The sequence below is a fragment of the Solea solea genome, chromosome 3, assembly GCF_958295425.1.
Source record: "Solea solea chromosome 3, fSolSol10.1, whole genome shotgun sequence".
Lineage (NCBI taxonomy): Eukaryota > Metazoa > Chordata > Actinopteri > Pleuronectiformes > Soleidae > Solea > Solea solea.
In genome coordinates, this window is record NC_081136.1 from 673,383 (window position 1) to 694,092 (window position 20,710).

General features: G+C 41.8%; 2 protein-coding genes across 12 annotated transcripts in view; one reads left to right on the forward strand and one right to left on the reverse strand.

Moving 5' to 3' along the window:
* The window catches only part of magi2a (membrane associated guanylate kinase, WW and PDZ domain containing 2a), a 146,637-nt gene that overhangs the window by 38,931 nt on the left and 86,996 nt on the right, over positions 1 to 20,710 (reverse strand). For all 11 annotated transcript variants that reach the window (XM_058625643.1, XM_058625645.1, XM_058625644.1 and 8 more), the window contains exons 3-5: positions 6,604 to 6,723; positions 5,312 to 5,527; positions 555 to 765 (exon numbers count right to left, since the gene is read on the reverse strand). In XM_058625643.1, coding sequence (XP_058481626.1) covers positions 555 to 765; positions 5,312 to 5,527; positions 6,604 to 6,723 — 547 coding nt within the window. The remainder of the gene's footprint in view (positions 1 to 554; positions 766 to 5,311; positions 5,528 to 6,603; positions 6,724 to 20,710) is intronic.
* Positions 9,451 to 12,293, forward strand: LOC131456942 (tripartite motif-containing protein 16-like). Its single transcript, XM_058625659.1, has one exon. It carries the CDS (start codon positions 9,503 to 9,505, stop codon positions 11,168 to 11,170), a length of 1,668 nt encoding a protein of 555 aa, XP_058481642.1. The 5' UTR covers positions 9,451 to 9,502; the 3' UTR covers positions 11,171 to 12,293.

The following is a 20,710-nucleotide window of genomic DNA, read 5'->3' on the forward strand; positions in this document are numbered from 1 at the left end:
CTCGCTCACACTTTCACCGATCCACTCGCTCACACGTTCACCGATCCACTCGCTCACAGGTTTACCGATCCACACGCTCACATGTTCACTCACACGTTCACTAACACACTCACTCACACGTTCACCGATCCACTCGCTCACATGTTCACCGATCCACTCGCTCACACGTTCACCGATCCACTCGCTCACACGTTCACTGATCCACTCGCTCACAGGTTCACCGATCCACACGCTCACATGTTCACTCACACGTTCACTAACACACTCACTCACACGTTCACTAACACACTCGCTCACATGTTCACCGATCTGAAGTCTGTCTCAGTGTGTGATGATGTGTAATGACGTGTAAATAAAGACTCAAACGTACTCGATGAAGTAGACTTCTCCCTTCTCAGTGTAAGCTCACACGTTCACCAACACACTCGCTCACATGTTCACCGATCCACTCGCTCACACGTTCACTAACACACTCGCTCACACGTTCACCGATCCACTCGCTCACACGTTCACTGATGACGTGTGAGGATGTGTAAATAAAGACTGAGACGTACTCGATGAAGTAGACCTCTCCCTTCTCAGTGTAAGCCATCTCCCAGTTGTCCGGCAGCGTCCCTAGGTCGTCGCTGTCCTCCGGTTTGGGGACGGTGGTCTTGGGGGACTGTCCGTCGTCCTGTGGCGTCTCAGAGGAAGCGTCCGCCGGGTCGCTCTGCGGGGCGCCGTCCCCCGAAGTGTCCGCGCTCTTGTCCTCATGCTCGCTCGACTCTGAGGGAGGGAGAGAGAGTTTCAGTTGCCGTAGAAACACAACATTAGTTTATCACCATTAACATCTGGTGACCTGATTTGCACAAATTGGGTTAAAAAACTGACGGATTTGGTCTTGTTTTTGTGTGTTTTATGCTCTGAAAACACAGATATGTCGACTTAGACTTACAGTACTGGAGTTTGAATACAGTTATTTCCCCGTTGGTCCAGCAGGGAATTTAAAATCCCTGTGAGGGATTATTATTTTCTCTTTTTTACATATTTGGTTTGAAGACAAATAGCATTAGTTTTATTTAGTTTGACCTTTTTCCTTATTGTACAGAATGTGTTTTTCTCTCCTTCTTTTATTTAATTCCTCTTATTAAATTCAAACTCTTACCTTGTGTGAGTTCCTTGTGACAGGAAAAACAAAATCTTATCCATTTTCCCTGAAACGCTGCACAAACGTCCAAATACAGACGAGTCAAAGTGACTGCTGTTGTGACTGTGTGAGATTGTTCTGTCCTGCAGCGACACATCACAGGACTGCCTCGTTTCTCTTTCATGTGATCATGGGATCATGCATTCACTGAGGTTCATGTGCACATTTTCTGGCTTGCAATACAAAGCAGTACATCCATGATGTTGTCTCACTCACACACTAACAGTGAGACCTTGTTGTACGCCATGTTAAAGGTTTATGACGACACACAGTCTGACTGACAGCAAACACACCAGGATTAAAAAAGCTCAGCTCATAAAATCCACTCCTGCTTCACGATATTCTGAGACCACGTTTGACTTTATCTCAGTGTGAGGCGACGTCTTCACACGGGAAGCTGATGTTTATGAACTGCTCGCTCGCTCGCTCGCTCACTCACTCACTCACTCACTCACACTGAAGTCCACAGAGAAAATCATCGCTTTGATCTCACGGGGAAACATGAGCCGCCGCTCTGCTGCTGCTGCTGCTGCGTCAGACGAATCTTCTTCAAACACCAAAAGCCACAAATATCATATTTGAACTCACTGAGTGTCAACAACTCCTGTGCTGTGACCTAAAAATGCAGTTTTTCTGCATGGACTTTGAGTAAAAGGCGTTAGCAAAGCGTCAAAAACCTCAGTTTCCAGTCAGAAACGACGGTTTAACGGTGACAAACGACGGTTTAACGTGATAAACGACGGTTTAACGGTGACAAACGACGGTTTAACGGTAACAAACGACGGTTTAACGTGACAATAGACGGTTTAACGGTGACAAACGACGGTTTAACGGTGACAAACGACGGTTTAACGTGACAAACGACGGTTTAACGTGACAAACGACGGTTTAACGGTGACAAACGACGGTTTAACGTGACAAACGACGGTTTAACGGTGACAAACGACGGTTTAACGGTGACAAACGACGGTTTAACGGTAACAAACGACGGTTTAACGTGACAATAGACGGTTTAACGGTGACAAACGACGGTTTAACGGTGACAAACGACGGTTTAACGTGACAAACGACGGTTTAACGTGACAAACGACGGTTTAACGGTGACAAACGACGGTTTAACGTGACAAACGACGGTTTAACGGTGACAAACGACGGTTTAACGGTGACAAACGACGGTTTAACGGTAACAAACGACGGTTTAACGTGACAATAGACGGTTTAACGGTGACAAACGACGGTTTAACGGTGACAAACGACGGTTTAACGTGACAAACGACGGTTTAACGTGACAAACGACGGTTTAACGGTGACAAACGACGGTTTAACGTGACAAACGACGGTTTAACGGTGACAAACGACGTCGTTTAACGGTGACAAACGACGGTTTAACGTGACAAACGACGGTTTAACGTGACAAACGACGGTTTAACGTGACAAACGACGGTTTAACGGTGACAAACGACGTCGTTTAACGGTGACAAACGACGGTTTAACGTGACAAACGACGGTTTAACGGTGACAAACGACGGTTTAACGTGACAAACGACGGTTTAACGGTGACAAACGACGTCGTTTAACGGTGACAAACGACGGTTTAACGGTGACAAACGACGGTTTAACGTGACAAACGACGGTTTAACGTGACAAACGACGGTTTAACGGTGACAAACGACGGTTTAACGTGACAAACGACGGTTTAACGGTGACAAACGACGGTTTAACGTGACAAACGACGGTTTAACGGTGACAAACGACGGTTTAACGTGACAAACGACGGTTTAACGGTGACAAACGACGTCGTTTAACGGTGACAAACGACGGTTTAACGTGACAAACGACGGTTTAACGATGACAAACGACGGTTTAACGATTAAAATCTCTACCTGGATAAATGATAATTCTTATGATAAATTAAGAATATGTTTGTCACGTTTTCTCACCAGTGAGACTTTAAATAAGTGACAGCTTGATAGCTAGCTATCAACAAGCTAGCTAAGCTAGCAAAATAGATGAAAGCAGGACCCTCATTTAAATACAAGTTATATTTATAGAATAAAACATTAAAACCAGCTTTTCCTGGTCACATTTTCAGTGAGTGGAGCTACAGACTCGACCATGACTTTAATCTTCACTCATGTCTACGTTCTGACTTCAGAGGGTACAAAGGAGTACGGAGCCCCTCAAGGGACATTGAAAAAAACCAAAAACCTAAAGGTTTCTGGAGCTCAGGAGATACTTTCTCGTGAGCAAAAAAATAAAATGCAACCATCTGCCCCGTTGCAGCTATTTGATTTAGTATGAATGCAGCCCCCTCCTCCATGTTTGTATGGTTTATCCTCCGGAACAAACCAAGTTTCCTGACTTTGACTTTTTTTTTTCTTGTGCCTGATTTTTTCTTTTTTTTTGACTGGCCCTAATACTCCTACGTAAGAGGGAGATAATAACGCAGTAAGAATAAAATGAATTAAAATGTCTTTGCTGATTTTTAAAGCGCCTGCAGGCTCCAGTTGTGTGTGTGTGTGTGTGTGTGTGTGTGTTTGCCCTCTGGCTCTCCCTCTGCTTCCAACTCCAACCTAATCAATTATATCAAATTCTAGGAAGCAGCAGCACTTAAGCTTTAATCACCAACACTTTGGAGCGCACAGGTGATCACCGACTGTCAGAGTGAATTATAATTGACAGTTTATGCATCAGCTCGTCCAAGTTCACTATATTTATGTCAGCGTTTCAAAGCGTTTGTTTGTCATAAAACACGTTTCACAGAATCAATCTGTCGCCGTCTGCCGTCGCTCGGCAACCGCTCAATTTAAACCAGACCGTCGACTCATCGAGCGTGACCTGTCACGTGACCTGTCACGTGACCTGAGCGTGACCTGAGTGTGACCTGAGCGTGACCTGAGCGTGACCTGAGCGTGACCTGAGCGTGACCTGAGTGTGACCTGAGGGTGACCTGAGTGTGACCTGAGGGTGACCTGAGTGTGACCTGAGTGTGACCTGAGTGTGACCTGTCACGTGACCTGAGTGTGACCTGAGTGTGACCTGAGTGTGACCTGAGCGTGACCTGACCGTGACCTGAGTGTGACCTGAGCGTGACCTGAGTGTGACCTGAGTGTGACCGGTCACGTGACCTGAGCGTGACCTGAGCGTGACCTGAGTGTGACCTGTGACGTGACCTGAGCGTGACCTGTCACGTGACCTGAGCGTGACCTGAGTGTGACCTGTCACGTGACCTGAGTGTGACCTGTCACGTGACCTGAGTTTGACCTGAGTGTGACCTGAGTGACCTGTCACGTGACCTGAGCGTGACCTGAGCGTGACCTGACCGTAACCTGTCACATGACCTGAGCGTGACCTGAGCGTGACCTGAGCGTGACCTGAGTGTGACCTGAGCGTGACCTGACCGTAACCTGTCACATGACCTGAGCGTGACCTGTCACGTGACCTGAGCGTGACCTGAGTGTGACCTGACCGTGACCTGACCGTGACCTGAGTGTGACCTGAGCGTGACCTGAGTGTGACCTGAGTGTGACCGGTCACGTGACCTGAGCGTGACCTGAGCGTGACCTGAGTGTGACCTGTGACGTGACCTGAGCGTGACCTGTCACGTGACCTGAGCGTGACCTGAGCGTGACCTGAGTGTGACCTGTCACGTGACCTGAGTGTGACCTGTCACGTGACCTGAGTTTGACCTGAGTGTGACCTGAGTGACCTGTCACGTGACCTGAGCGTGACCTGAGCGTGACCTGACCGTAACCTGTCACATGACCTGAGCGTGACCTGAGCGTGACCTGAGCGTGACCTGTCACGTGACCTGAGTGTGACCTGAGCGTGACCTGTCACGTGACCTGAGTGTGACCTGAGCGTGACCTGACCGTAACCTGTCACATGACCTGAGCGTGACCTGAGCGTGACCTGTCACGTGACCTGACCGTGACCTGAGCGTGACCTGTCACGTGACCTGAGCGTGACCTGACCGTGACCTGAGTGTGACCTGAGCGTGACCTGAGCGTGACCTGAGCGTGACCTGACTGTAACCTGACCGTGACCTGAGCGTGACCTGAGCGTGACCTGAGCGTGACCTGAGCGTGACCCCTGCCTGTAGTGGCCTCGCTGTAAGGTGCCGACCTGGTGTGACAGCGATGCCGTTGCCGTTGACGACGGTTCTCTCCTCCTCCTCATCCTCGGGGGGCTCGACGCTGGCTTTCTCCATGTTGCTGACCGACTTGTTGCGTTTCCGCTTGCCCTCAGAACTGGGTCTGGCGCCCGGCAGCAGCTGGTCTGTCACATTTAGCAGCAGAGCGCTGGGCTCAGCCGGAGGCTTCGGCGTGCCGTAGAAGTTGTCTGGAAGAGAAGAAGAGGAGGAGGAGGAGGAGGAGGGGGAGGAGGAGGAGGAGACGTTCATACACAAAGATATCTTTAGATCGGCTAAATTCTTCTAGCTTATATTCTTAGTTCTGCCATCATTGCTCGTGTAGGAATGGCGATGATGAAGATGAAGATGAAGAAGATGAAGATGATGATGCCTGGTGTTTCATTTAGAAAAGTGAGGATGCAACAGTGGCTGATTGTTGACATGATTATTACAGTTGAAGGACGATATGACCATGTGATGCATGATGATTACAATCTAACATCTGAATATCAGAGTATTTATGACGGATAATAAATCCATGCGGTTCTCAAACTGTGGCTTCCTCTGGTGGTGCACATGTGAAATACTGTATTACTGTAATTATAAATTGAATAATAATAATGTTAGAGTCTATAAGTCTATAAGTATATAATATAATCGAAACCAAAACTAAAACTAAATTCTGTTCAGCAGCAGCAGCAGCAGCAAACACAGCTGACGGTGTTAAACAGAAGTGCAGGAGCGCTGAGTCTGAGTCTGAGTCTGAGTCTGAGTCTGAGTCTGAGTCGTCAGCTGGTTTAAAACTTCCTCACTTCCACTCAGAGTGACCGTGACGGAGCGGTCAGACGTGAGGAGGTCCAAGCCCAGCGTTTACTGCAGGACGACAGGAAGGAAAAGCCCAGAAGATCCATGAAAACTCGACAAGAGGAGCTGGAGATTACAGGGACTGTCGGGATTAGACAGTTCCTGTAATCACAAATCCCGGAGACTTAACGAGCCGTAGATTTGCTTCAGAGAGGAAATTACACTCGTGTGGGAACTTAAATAACCTGCAGCTACTCACAACAATGATAAAAAAATATTCAGCAGCTCCGCGGATGAATGAGAGCGACGTCTAACGATACTTTCACATGACGAGACGTTAACGGTGAAACTGGTCACGTTGCGTCCGGCTCTGTGAGGTCGTTGTGACTCAACACAAGACGACGGTTTCTTCTCTGCAGACGTTTCCACAACAGAGGCTGATGCGTAAACACAGAAAACACCACATACGCTGAACCCTTACCTTCATATGTTCCGCTCTCCAGCAGCGCTCCACTTTTCTCCAGTTCCATAAACCGCTCAACGGTCACAAAGTTATAATCCACCCCCGGGACCTCGCCTTCCTTCGGCCGCCTGGTGGTGCCTGCGGGAGATAAGCGTGGAAGGTTAGAACCGCTGGGAGGACCGGACTCATCGTCGTCACGGTGATTCAGGGAACACAACATAAACTTCAGAAACACGAGTGGAAGACGGGGTCTGGACGGTTTCTGGAGCTCGGCGTTTAGGCGTCAGGTCAGGTGACTTTTATTGTACATCTGTGGAGCATCCTAAGTTTCTTCACTTCCCTGGAGTAAGAAAATCCGGTTTGCAAAGACTGTTCCAGAAGAACAGCGACACGCCTTGAATTCAGAGTTTGAATTGAACTTTTTTAAGCTTTGAACGATCTCTGGAAACGACTGCAGCAGCGCTGAACTTAAGAATGCAGCGAACACTTGAGAAGTGTCGGCCTGTGGGGCCGAAGCACTGACCATGAACGCCGAGGTCTCAGGTATTCACTCGACCGAGGCAATGGCTGCACATCATTATTCAGCGTCCTCACCTCTTATTCTACATCAAAGCTGGGCTCACTCCATCGCCACCAAATACAATTTAAGAAGAGAAACTATTACATTCTTTGCATTTCAATGTCAACTCCGCTCCAGACACAAAATGAATCTAAAGTAGGGGATTAAGCTGCTCGCCAAGCCTTTCTAATGCTTTCTTGTTAATATCCTGATGAATTGGTCCTTGAGTGGAGAAACTAAACCCACAGAAGACTTAATGATCAGCTCCTCCACAGAGAAGTGCTCACTGGCTTGTGTTTTCAGACTCCGTTTCTTTGGCAGAATAAAGAGTCGACTTGATTTGTACAAACCTTTGGAAACAGCAATTTAGCGTTGTCAACGTTTACAGCTGTAAAAATCCTGCTGTTTGATTTACTTTGTCAGAGTTTATGAGAACAAATGAGCAGCAGGGGAAACAACACAACTCCACGTGTGTGTGTGTGTGTGTGTGTGTGTGTGTGTGTGTGTGGCCTTCCTCACACACACACACACACATTTCAAAAACAGCTGAGCTATATTTGGTGGACGACTTCTCAGGTGACGATAACATGTGATTCTCTGTCCTTTATCACTGCAAAGGTTTGTTAAGTATAGAAACCGTCCTGAGGCACAAGAAGAGGAAATCAGGATTATTTATTTAACTCCTTCATCACTGAAAGTTGGGAAACTCATGACGGTTCAACACAGCATCCATCATTCTGTCAGAGTACAGGAGCCAGGACTCTAAATTAAAGACCACTATTGTTGTTTTTGTGAACGTTCATTATTTTAACAAACACAATTACTGATGATGGTAATCTGTACGATTAAAGCGTAACAAGGTTACTGTGAAAGAACCTGGAACCTCTCAGTTCTAATGATCACGTTCTGTGGGATCCACATGCCGCGAGAAACAAGAGGCTTGTGATTCGTGTGAGATTCAAAACAAACACACGAGAAGCTCTGAAAAATCTGGCCAATCCTGGGAGGAGGACGCCGTGGTTCTCAGAAGAGAAGACGTCTAATCTCCAACACTGTGGGGACTTGACAAGCCTCTCAATGGCAGCCATCTTGGCCGTCATATATTAACCAAAGGGTGTTCAACACCCGGCCCCACTCGAGATAAATGGTTGGGATTGGCCGTCTGTGTTCACTGTTGAAAATGAGAAACCTGAAGAACTATCTTCAGGTTTTTCAGGAAGTACCATTTTAATCTGGTCCTTTTGAGTTCATATGAAGTGTGTTTATATTCTCTGCCAATTTGAGACACAATTCTTCTCATTATTATCAGCTTTTTCTATCTTGTACGTGGCAAATTCTCTTCACCAAACGTAAATACACATTTACAAGAAACACAAACTAATAACAAGGTCAAACCCGCTCTAAAATAAACTCTGTAAAAACAAACAAGTCAAAATGAAACCAAAACCAAAACCAAAACCAATGAAAACTCCCAAACTATTATAACCCAGCAACACACGTGTCAACATGACGGATTAAGTAGAAGTTGCTAATTTGAGTCCGTTTTTTGTGCCAAAAAAAGTTGTAATAAGAGCCGTTTAAATTAAACATCACTTTGTTTCCATGACGCTTGGTTCTGAACTCAACACTGATCTGTGTGTGTGTGTGTGTGTGTGTGTGTATTCAGTGTTTAGTTTAGTTTAGTTTAGTTAAAGCTCAGCGGCAGGTGACGGCAACAGTTGCTTCACTTACTTTAATTAAACAACATTTTACTGTTATTGCCGTAGCTGTGGGTGAACAGACATAAAGAGTGAGCAGCTTGTTGGCAACACAAAATTAATGTGTCCATCTTCATTCCCTCTGGGTGAACACACACACACACACACACACACACACACACGGTTTCCATGACTTCAGAGGACACTGCTTTGACTTACATTCATTTCCTGGAGACTAACTCTAACCTTAACCATAATTACTACTGGCCTAATCCTAATCCTAACCCTGATACTAACCTTAACTTTAAAACATGTCTTCACCTTAAAATGGAGTCATTTACATAATGCAGACTTTGATTTTTGCCCCATAATGTGACTGTGTAAACAGGTTTAGGTCCCCACAACATGAGCAATACCTGTACATGTACACACACACACACACACACACACACAGAGTATCACTAACGACACAGAGGTCACTCCATGTCCAGAGTGGGAGTGGTTCCCGCTCCACACTGAGCTCACATTTCCTGGTTCCCTCCCTGGAGTAGGAGGAGCAAAGATTGGACAGGCTCCGCCCACTGCTGCATCTCATGTTGTTGAGATCAGAGCTCAAATAAGTTCCAGTCGTGAGGAAGAGAAAGTCAGACAGAGCGGTGAAATGGCAGGAGTTCAGCTGCAGAGAGAAACCTTGTCTTGTTCCATCTGTTTGGATCTTCTGAAGGGTCCGTGGACTCTCACCTGTGGACACAGCTTCTGTATGAACTGTATTAAAAACCACTGGGACACAGAGGATGTGAAGAGGATCTACAGCTGCCCTCAGTGTAGAAAGATCTTCACACCGAGGCCTATACTGATGAAAAACGTCATGTTAGCAGATTTAGTGGAGGAGCTGAAGAAGACTAGACTCCACGCTGCTCCTGCTCATCACTGCTATGCTGGAGCTGAAGATGTGGCCTGTGATTTCTGCACTGGCAGGAAACTGAAAGCTCTCAAGTCCTGTTTGGTTTGTTTGGCCTCTTACTGTGAGGAACATCTCCAGCCTCATCATCAATCACCTGCATTTAAGAAACACAGGCTGGTGGAGCCGTCCAAGAACCTCCAGGAGAACATCTGCCCTCGTCATGATAAGATGATGGACTTGTTCTGCCGCACTGATCAGCAGTGCATCTGTTCTCACTGCTCTGTGCACGAACATAAAGACCACGACACGGTCTCAGCTGCAGCAGAGAGGACGCACAAGCAGAGAGACCTGGATCTGAGTCGAGAAGAAGTCCAGCAGAGACTCAGGGACAGAGACAGAGACGTGAAGGTGCTTCAACAGGAGAGGAAGACTCTCACTCTCTCTGCTGATAAAGCCATGAAGGACACAGACGAGAGCTTCACTGAGATGATGGGTCTCCTGAAGATTAGAAGCTCTGACATGAAGCAGCAGATCAGATCCAAGCTGGAAACTGAGGTGAGACGAGTCACAGACGCCGAGAAGAAGCTTCAGCAGGAGATCACTGAGCTGAAGAAGAGAGAAGCTGAACTGAAGCAGCTCTCACTCACACAAGACCACAACCAGTTTCTCCTCAACTACCGCTCACTGTCAGCACTCAGTCCGTCCACACACACGTCCATCAACGTCCGTCCTCTGAGACACTTTGAGGACGTGAGAGCGGCTGTGGCAGAGGACAGAGATCAACTGCAGGACTTCCTGATCGAGACGTGGACAGACGTCTCACTGGCTGTGGCTGAAGTAGATGTTTTACTGACAGAACCAGAACCAAAGACCAGAGCTGGATTCTTCAGATATTCACAGGAAATCAAACTGGATCCAAACACAGCAAACACACAGCTGTTATTATCTGAGGGAAACAGAAAAGTGACAGTTATGATTGCAGCTGTGTATTGTCCTCATCACACAGACAGATTCACTGGTTATCGTCAGGTCCTGAGTGAAGAGAGTCTGACTGAACGTTGTTACTGGGAGGTGGAGAGGACAGGAATAGGAGGACTTTTTGTAGCAGTAACGTACAAGAACATCAGCAGATCAGGTTCAGATGAATGTGTTTTTGGATTCAATGACAAATCCTGGGCTTTAGTTTGTGAACAAAACAGATGTCGGTTTGTTCACAACAGAATCTGGACTGTTGTCTCAGGTGTTACAGTCTCCAGAGTGGGAGTTTACCTGGACCACAGAGCAGGTCTTCTGTCCTTCTACAGAGTCTCTGACACCATGACTCTGCTCCACAGAGTCCAGACCACGTTCACTCAGCCTCTCTATGCTGGGGTTGGTCTTAATAATTTACTTGGAGACACAGCAGAGTTCTGTAAACTCAAGTAATCTGGAGTTCTTTTAGCAGCATCGATGATTTAAGCTCTATGTTAAAATCTTGAACTCCTCCGCTCTCAACGTGACAACAACATTAATCAACTTTTGAATTTAAAAGTGTGTGAGTGTGTTTATGGACAAGTACATAAGTACAGGATAAATAAAGAGTAAAAACTCGTAACCTCTCCATGGTCGGCGACTCTCCGCTGCACAGGAAGTGCACGAGTCCAAGAGGAAGACGACGATTTCACGCTGATTTATTACGATTGATTTTTACATCACTGCTTCATTTATGTGAAATATAAAGTGTGTGATGATGGTTGTGTTTGTGCGTCACCACCACCATGTACACAGGTGTTTGATTCACGCTTAAGTGTATTTGATTCACGGTTAAGTGTTTTTGATTCACACTTCAGTGTATTTGATTTATGGTTAAGTGTGTTTGATTCATGCTTAAGTGTATTTGATTCACGGTTAAGTGTTTTTGATTCATGGTTAAGTGTGTTTGATTCACGCTTAAGTGTATTTGATTCATGGTTAAGTGTATTTGATTGATGGTTAAGTGTATTGATTCATGGTTAAGTGTATTTGATTCATGGTTAAGTGTATTGATTCATGGTTAAGTGTGTTTGATTCGTGGTTAAGTGTATTTGATTGATGGTTAAGTGTATTGATTCATGGTTAAGTGTGTTTGATTCACGGTTAAGTGTATTTGATTCACAGTTAAGTGTTTTTGATTCATAGTTAAGTGTGTTTGATTCACGCTTAAGTGTATTTGATTCATGGTTAAGTGTATTGATTCATGTTTAAGTGTGTTTGATTCATGGTTAAGTGTATTTGATTCACGGTTAAGTGTTTTTGATTCATGGTTAAGTGTGTTTGATTCATGCTTAAGTGTATTTGATTCACGGTTAAGTGTTTTTGATTCATGGTTAAGTGTGTTTGATTCACGCTTAAGTGTATTTGATTCACGGTTAAGTGTTTTTGATTCATGGTTAAGTGTGTTTGATTCACGCTTAAGTGTATTTGATTCATGGTTAAGTGTTTTTGATTCATGGTTAAGTGTATTTGATTCATGGTTAAGTGTGTTTGATTCATGGTTAAGTATATTTGATTTATAGTTAAGTGTATTTGATTTATGGTTAAGTGTATTTGATTCATGGTTAAGTGTGTTTGATTCATGGTTAAGTATATTTGATTTATAGTTAAGTGTATCTGATTTATGGTTAAGTGTATTTAAATCATGGTTAAGTGTATTTAAATCATGATTAAGTGTATTTAAATCATGGTTAAGTGTATTAAATCATGGTTAAGTGTATTTAAATCATGATTAAGTGTATTTAAATTATGGTTAAGTGTATTTAAATTATGGTTAAGTGTATTTAAATTATGGTTAAGTGTATTTAAATCATGGTTAAGTGTATTTAAATCATGGTTAAGTGTATTTAAATCATGATTAAGTGTATTTAAATTATGGTTAAGTGTATTTAAATTATGGTTAAGAGTATTTAAATCATGATTAAGTGTATTTAAATCATGGTTAAGTGTATTTAAATCATGGTTAAGTGTATTTAAATCATGGTTAAGTGTATTTAAATCATGATTAAGTGTATTTAAATCATGGTTGAGTGTATTTAAATCATGGTTAAGTGTATTTAAATCATGGTTAAGTGTATTTAAATCATGATTAAGTGTATTTAAATTATGGTTAAGTGTATTTAAATTATGGTTAAGAGTATTTAAATTATGGTTAAGTGTATTTAAATCATGGTTAAGTGTATTTAAATCATGGTTAAGTGTATTTAAATCATGATTAAGTGTATTTAAATCATGGTTAAGTGTATTTAAATCATGATTAAGTGTATTTAAATCATGGTTAAGTGTATTTAAATCATGGTTAAGTGTATTTAAATCATCAATTTATTGATTGTAGAAATCCATAAAAGTTGGGATTGTAAACTCGTGTCACCTGATCACCAATCTCCACAACAGCGCGCACACACACACACACACTATTATTGATCAATAGTACTAGAGATAACTTGCCTACTGCAGCTTTAATCATCACAACTAACTCCCTGTGAACAAAAGTGTAAACACACAAACAAGCCTTTAACAACTGACGAGACCAGAATACCCTCACTCTGTACCCTCTGTCATCAAAGACGTATGTACAGTATATATACAGTATATATACATACATATATAAATACATATACATATATATACAGTATATATATATATATATATATATATATATATATATACTGTATATAAGTACTCACAAACACGTCTTCAGTAAACGGTGTTGTTTTATTTTGTGGTGCGGTGAACGTCGCTGCTGAGTCTGTACTTCTATCTGCTGAAGCCTCCACACTGTTTGTTCTTTCTTTTCTCATCCTCCCTCCCTCCCTCCCTCCCTCCCTCCCTCCTTTCATCTTCAACTGCAGACAGATTTGAAAACAGGGCGAGTAAAAGCGGTTTGGCCCGGCTGCTGAGCCGCCGTCGCCTCCACACAGTCTCAGCTGTGTGTCGTCGTCACGTTAGAAAATCTGCTCAGATTCATGTTGGAAAGAATCATTTCCCTTCATGTGCTGAACGTCTGCTGCTGCTGCTGCTGCTGCTGCTGTTTGTCTACTGAGAGAAAACATCCATCTTTATTATACTTACAAAAAAGGTTTGGTGCAAAAGACGAGGCTGTGTATTGTGGCCACTTTATTAGGTACACAGACAGTATATCATGTATAGTAGCAGGAGTGAGCATAGTTCATACAAACACTGGCTGTTAACAGGTGGGTTTTTGAGCCACTGTTTTAGAACTCTCTCCTGACCTCTGGCATCAACAGAGTGATTTCCTCTTTCTCTGACCGATCTCTGTGAACTGTAGCCTGTGATTTACTCTCTCACTGTGAGTAAAAACAGTCCATCAGCAGGTTATAAAACACTCCGACATCACGTTTAAATGAACTTAAATCACCTGTTCTGATGCTCAGTTTGACCTTCAGCAGGTCGTCCACATGCCTGAATGTCTGCAAACTGCAACTCACGATTGTTTTCAAAATCGATTAATCAGTCGATTATTTTCTCCATTGAGTCATTGTTTGGTCCATAAAATAAATATTGATCAATGTCTTGTTTTTGTCCACAAACCAAAATGATTCAGTTTTAATGATTTCTTCGTTATATGGAGAAAAGAAACCAGACAATATTCAATATTATATAATATATAACTTTATATCTAATATTTCTATATACATATTATATATAATATATCATTTCAAATCAAATATTTATATTTAAATATTATATATAATATATCATTTTATATCTAATATTTATATTTAAATATTAGATACAATATATGATATATATATATATCCAATATATAAATATATAATATATATTATATATATATAATATAATAATTTATAATATAATCTCATATATATATATATATATATATCTATATCTATATCTATATCTATAGATAAAGATATAGATATGTTTAAGAAGCTAAAACAATCACAGAAACTGGTTTGAATTCTTTAGAAAACACTCAAACCGAATGATCGATTATCCAAACAGTTGACGATGAATTCAGCTCTACTGTACCTAATAAAGTGGCACTATCGCTCATGTAAAACACAACTTTGGCTGTTTTGTGGCATAAAATCATCTCTTTTGTTAAGAACCTCCAGCAGTGTCCACTCTCCCCCTTTGTTGTGGACGATGTGCGGATCAGAGCGAACGGAAGAGGACTTTTCACCCTTAAACCCTGTGATGACCGAGTCAGCACGGCCCATTGTGACCACCTTAATCTCATCATTAGCCAATTAGGAAGTGACGGGCAGCTGGAATGCTCCGGCATTAGAGGGAGGGATTAGTTTTCCATTCAGCGTTCCCGCCTGATGTGGCGGACGGGGAGCGGCGGCGGCGGAGCGGCGTCAATGAAAGCTGCCTCGGTTTACACGGTGTGAGTGCGGTGATGAGGACCCGGAGCAGGGTCTGAATCAGCTGTGATTACACGTGGTTTAAACGGTAATAAAGTGGACTGAGCTCCAGATGAAGAGTTAATAATCACGACTTTTACAGTTTAATCTTATGGACTGAGAAGGTTTGAAAGCACTGACACAAAACTTTCTTCTTTGACCTAAAATAAGACGTTTTCTTTTTTTCTTTCTTTCTTTCTTTCTTTCTCTCCGCTGCATGGAATGAGTTTTCAGGTTTTTCAGGTTCACGTGAGTTCAGGATGACTGTGCTGCTCTCCTGCTTATTGACGGCCAGTAATGTGGGATGGATTAGAGAGAAGCCGGGCAGTGAACCACGCTCCCCTGCCTGCTGGTCCTCTGCCATCTTTCCCTGGATTCCATTAATAGCTGTGCCCTCCAGGAGGTGCTGGGTGGACCGCCTGTAACGCAGCCACAGAGAGTGATGACAGGAGGAGAGAGGAGGAACCAGTGGAGAGGCCCGATAGAGAGATAAAGATGTGATCGAAGGAGGGGGAGGCTGGTGTTTTCAGAGGGATTCACCTCCTCGTTTCTACACTTTCCCACTCAGAAGGAGAGAAAACACATGAATGAACCAAAGACTGAGGACGTCGTATGTGCAGGTTTACTACGAAAATGCAAAAGGTGATTGACATTTGCATTTCTGTTGGGACGACGCGAAGGATCACACGTGCGCCGCGCCGCTCGTTCAGCATCATGGATCTGCTCCCGTCGTTACGCCGCGGCGTGAGCGTCAAGCAGTTCAATCACGTTACACTAAAATACACCGAGGTGGAGAGAGCACTGAAATGTTCTACTGACGTAAAAGGAAGAGCTAAGTTCACCCAACGACGGCGGACATCGCATCGTTACCGTCACTGTAGCAACGTTAGCAGCGTTTGCTACGCAGTTAGCCTCAACAGACACTTGCTGTAGCTGCCTTTAGTGTCAGCTCACACTCTCAGAGTGCTAGTTAGCATGGTTAGCATCATTAGCATAGCCTTGATTTGTGTTGTGTATAAAAATAAAGTGTAGTGACTGTGATGAACGAGTAGTTTGTGTGATCTTAGTTAGCTTAGCTTAGCTTAGCTTTGATCATCTGTACATGTGACACTTGCTGATGATTTATTGCTCTGATAGCTAGCCAACATGCTAACATCATTTTGTCTCTTTTTGGCAACAAGTGACGGATTAAAAACTGGAGGAAGAACACGAGGAAAACTGACATTGTCCCGCAGATCTGAGGGATCAAGATCAAGAAGGATCTAGATCATCAGACTCTGTGAGACCTAGATGTAGATATGAGGCAAGGTAAACAATTGCTTTAATAAAACTTAATTCTTAGTTTTTAGAGCGTGGCTGCTCACAAACATAACCTCCTCGGCAATATAATATAATGTAATGTAATATAATATAATATAATGTAATATAATAAATGTCTTTGGGCCTTAGGTAGACAACATAGTTAGCATAACATAGTTAGTATAGTTGGTTTAAAACCCAGGAAACTGGAGCCAGTAACTATCTGTGAACCATTTTGCCTGGAAATGAATGTGGATTATCGTCTTTCACACAGATGTTAGTGTGGACTGAAATGATCTACTTATATGGAATTTAAAGCTTTAATGTACACCACAGTTTCCTTTGAATAATTCATTTCATTGGACATTTAAAAAGACAAACTAGCATAAAGAAAAAAACTACTTTGGAAATGAAGATATTTCCTGAGTTAAGTTAACTCTGGAGAGTTTTACTCTCCGCTAAACATTGTGCATCTTTTTCCCGTTGCTTGTCAGCTCCCAGTGGCAGACACTTTGTGCCTGATGAATGCAGCAATAACCTGAAAGCAACCTCCTGCAGGAACTGAATTAATAATGCCCACATTTAAGTTTAAGAGCATTTGCCCTTAAATTGTAAGTGAGGAACAATCGCACGGCTGCTGCGAACGCAGTCGCAAAGCTGCAAATATTCAAACAGTTCTTCAAAATCAGAGTGACGCTTCACGCTCGAGTAAGACGATTAAAAAAGGAGCTGCTTAAAATAAGTGTATTTAAACACACGAGACTAAATATGCCGTCAAAGCAAGTGAGGACATGTTACATCGTCATGTGATGTCATGTGTAATAAAACGTAACGAAGAGTGAGCGTGAGCACAGACATTATTGGTTTGTTTTGATATAGTGTGGTTTTATTTAAGTTAAACGTGTTTATATTTAAGGTAAAACGTGTTTATAGTTAAGGTAAAACGTGTTTATATTTAAGGTAAAACATGTTTATAGTTAAGGTAAAACGTGTTTATATTTAAGGTAAAACGTGTTTATAGTTAAGGTAAAACGTGTTTATATTTAAGGTAAAACGTGTTTATAGTTAAAGTAAAACGTGTTTATATTTAAGGTAAAACGTGTTTATAGTTAAGGTAAAACGTGTTTATAGTTAAAGTAAAACGTGTTTATATTTAAGGTAAAACGTGTTATATTTAAGGTAAAACGTGTTTATAGTTAAGGTAAAACGTGTTTATAGTTAAAGTAAAACGTGTTTATATTTAAGGTAAAACGTGTTTATAGTTAAAGTAAAACGTGTTTATATTTAAGGTAAAACGTGTTATATTTAAGGTAAAACGTGTTTATATTTAAGGTAAAACGTGTTTATAGTTAAGGTAAAACGTGTTTATATTTAAGGTAAAACGTGTTTATAGTTAAGGTAAAACGTGTTTATATTTAAGGTAAAACGTGTTTATATTTAAGGTAAAATGTGTTTATAGTTAAGGTAAAACGTGTTTATATTTAAGGTAAAACGTGTTTATATTTAAGGTAAAACGTGTTTCTAGTTAAGGTAAAACGTGTTTATATTTAAGGTAAAATGTCTTTATATTTAAGGTAAAACGTGTTTCTAGTTAAGGTAAAACGTGTTTGTAGTTAAGGTAAAACGTGTTTCTAGTTAAGGTAAAACGTGTTTTTGTTTTTGTTTAAAACTAATGTGGTTTCTCTAATGTGGATCACGAGAGACGTCTGACTTCAATCTCCTTCTGTCAATCAAACTGGATCAAGCTATAAAGTCTAGTTTCCTTCACGTTCCTGTGATTGACACGTTTCAGCATTTTGTAAACGATTCCTGTGACGACGGAACAAATATCAGTGTTTTCTAATCTTCTTCTCCTCCTCTGAAGTTCACGCGCTGCAGTAAAACTCTTTAAACGTGTGATAAAGCCACAGAGACGGATCAGGTCGTCACTGACGCTCCGTACTGATTAACTGCTGCAGAGAGTCTGAGGTTCAGGATCAAGCTCAGAGGTCTAACACACACACACACACACACACACACACACACACACACTGAGACGTCATCATGATATTTGTTAGAGTTGAATCAGAGCGTCGTCCTCTCTCCTCATTCCTTTCATCACAACTCAAGCCTCCTCCTATTTCCTCTCGCTCCCCCAAAAGTGATGGCCTTTGGTCTTACTCTGCGTCTCGGCCTCCGCGGGAATGAACTAATGATTCTAATGATTCTAATGATTCACTTTCACTCAAAACAACTGCTTTAGAAAGTCACCAGTTTGTGTTTGTGTCGCAGAGAAAACCACGTCACGGCAGTTTCATGCAGCCGTGCTGTGATGACTCCGCCCACTTTGAGGAGGAGGAGGAGCTATGGTGATGGAAAACAACATCTGATACCAAACAAGTAGAGTCGAGCTGGAACTGTAGAGTGGAAGCGTGCCATAAGGGAAAGCTGTGTGTGTGTGTGTGTGTGTGTGTGTGTGCGTGCGTGAAATGCTGAGTCAGCCTAATCCCTCACTCGAGCACATCACGATCCGTTCATCAGGACGTCCTGCTCCGTATCGATTCATTGATAACGACAATGCCTGTGAGCTCAGACTCACTGAACGATGACAACAACAACAACAACAACAACAACAACAACACCCTGTGTCAACTGTTCCCTGTTCTCCAATGAGAGACAATTTATTCTGTGTATAATATAATATAATACAATATAATGTAGTATGATATAATATAATATAATATAATGTAGTATGATATAATATAATATAACAATATAATGTAGTATAATATAATATAATACAATATAATGTAGTATGATATAATATAATATAATGTAGTATGATATAATATAATATAATATAATATAATGTAGTATGATATAATATAATGTAGTATGATATAATATAATATAATACAATATAATATAATATAATATAATATAATGTAGTATGATATAATATAATGTAGTATGATATAATATAATATAATACAATATAATATAATATAATATAATATAATGTAGTATGATATAATATAATGTAGTATGATATAATATAATATAATACAATATAATATAATATAATATAATGTAGTATGATATAATATAATATAATGTAGTATGATATAATATAATATAATGTAGTATGATATAATATAATATAACAATATAATGTAGTATGATATAATATAATATAATGTAGTATGATATAATATAATATAACAATATAATGTAGTATGATATAATATAATATAATAATATAATGTAGTATAATCTAATGTAATAGAAAATGAGAATAAAGCCTGTGTTTATCTGGCTTATGTTGACTGTAGGTTGCCATGTAACGCACGTATGAGGTCAAACGTTGGCACAGTGTAACCAACAGTGTAACCAACAGTGTAATCAACAGTGTAACCAACAGTGTAACCAACAGTGTAACCAACAGTGTAACCAACAGTGTCATCAACAGGACTGACTTTCTATCTTTGGCTCAGACACTTGAGCTGCTGCTGAAGCTGGAAGCGTTCACTGAGTCTGGATTAGGGCTGAACGATATATCGTTATCGTATCGCTATCGAGATATGAACATTCAAGATATTAATATCGAAAAAGCAACGATATAAACAATATAGATTTCCCCCCTCGCTCGCCCTGCATGTACAGCTCTGGCGGTCACAGTAAACTTCATTTTTACGATTGCACTTGAATGCACCACTACGGCCAGCCAACCACAAACCTTATTTCATGCTTGCTGTGGATCGACAGCTGAAGCTAACCAATGACAAACATAGGAGGGCGGGCGGTAGACGGAGACTGAGACGCGCACACACACACACGACATACACAGCGGGAAAGAAAGTGACATGAGCGCGGAAGATAATGCGGCCGGTGGCGATTTTGTGCCAAAACATAAATCATCGTATTTTGGATTTAAAAAGGATGATGTCAACCAGAGCGAGGTGTTGTGCAGGTCGTGCTTAGCGAAAATTGCGACGAAGCAAGGTAGCACAACAAACATGTTTCACCACCTGAAACAACACCATCGCGTGCTGCACGAAGAGTGTATTACAATGAGAGAAACACCGGGGACTTCTCAGTCATCCCAAAAGAAGCCCAAGCAAAGTGTGTTTACTGATGCGTTCCGTAGCGTTACACCGTATGAGTCGACGTCTACCAGACAAAGGCGTTACAGACGCTATAACATACCACATTGCAAAAGACATGGTAACCGTGTACACAGTCTCACAGTGAGTTCTCATCAATAAAACTACACTTTCCATCTGGA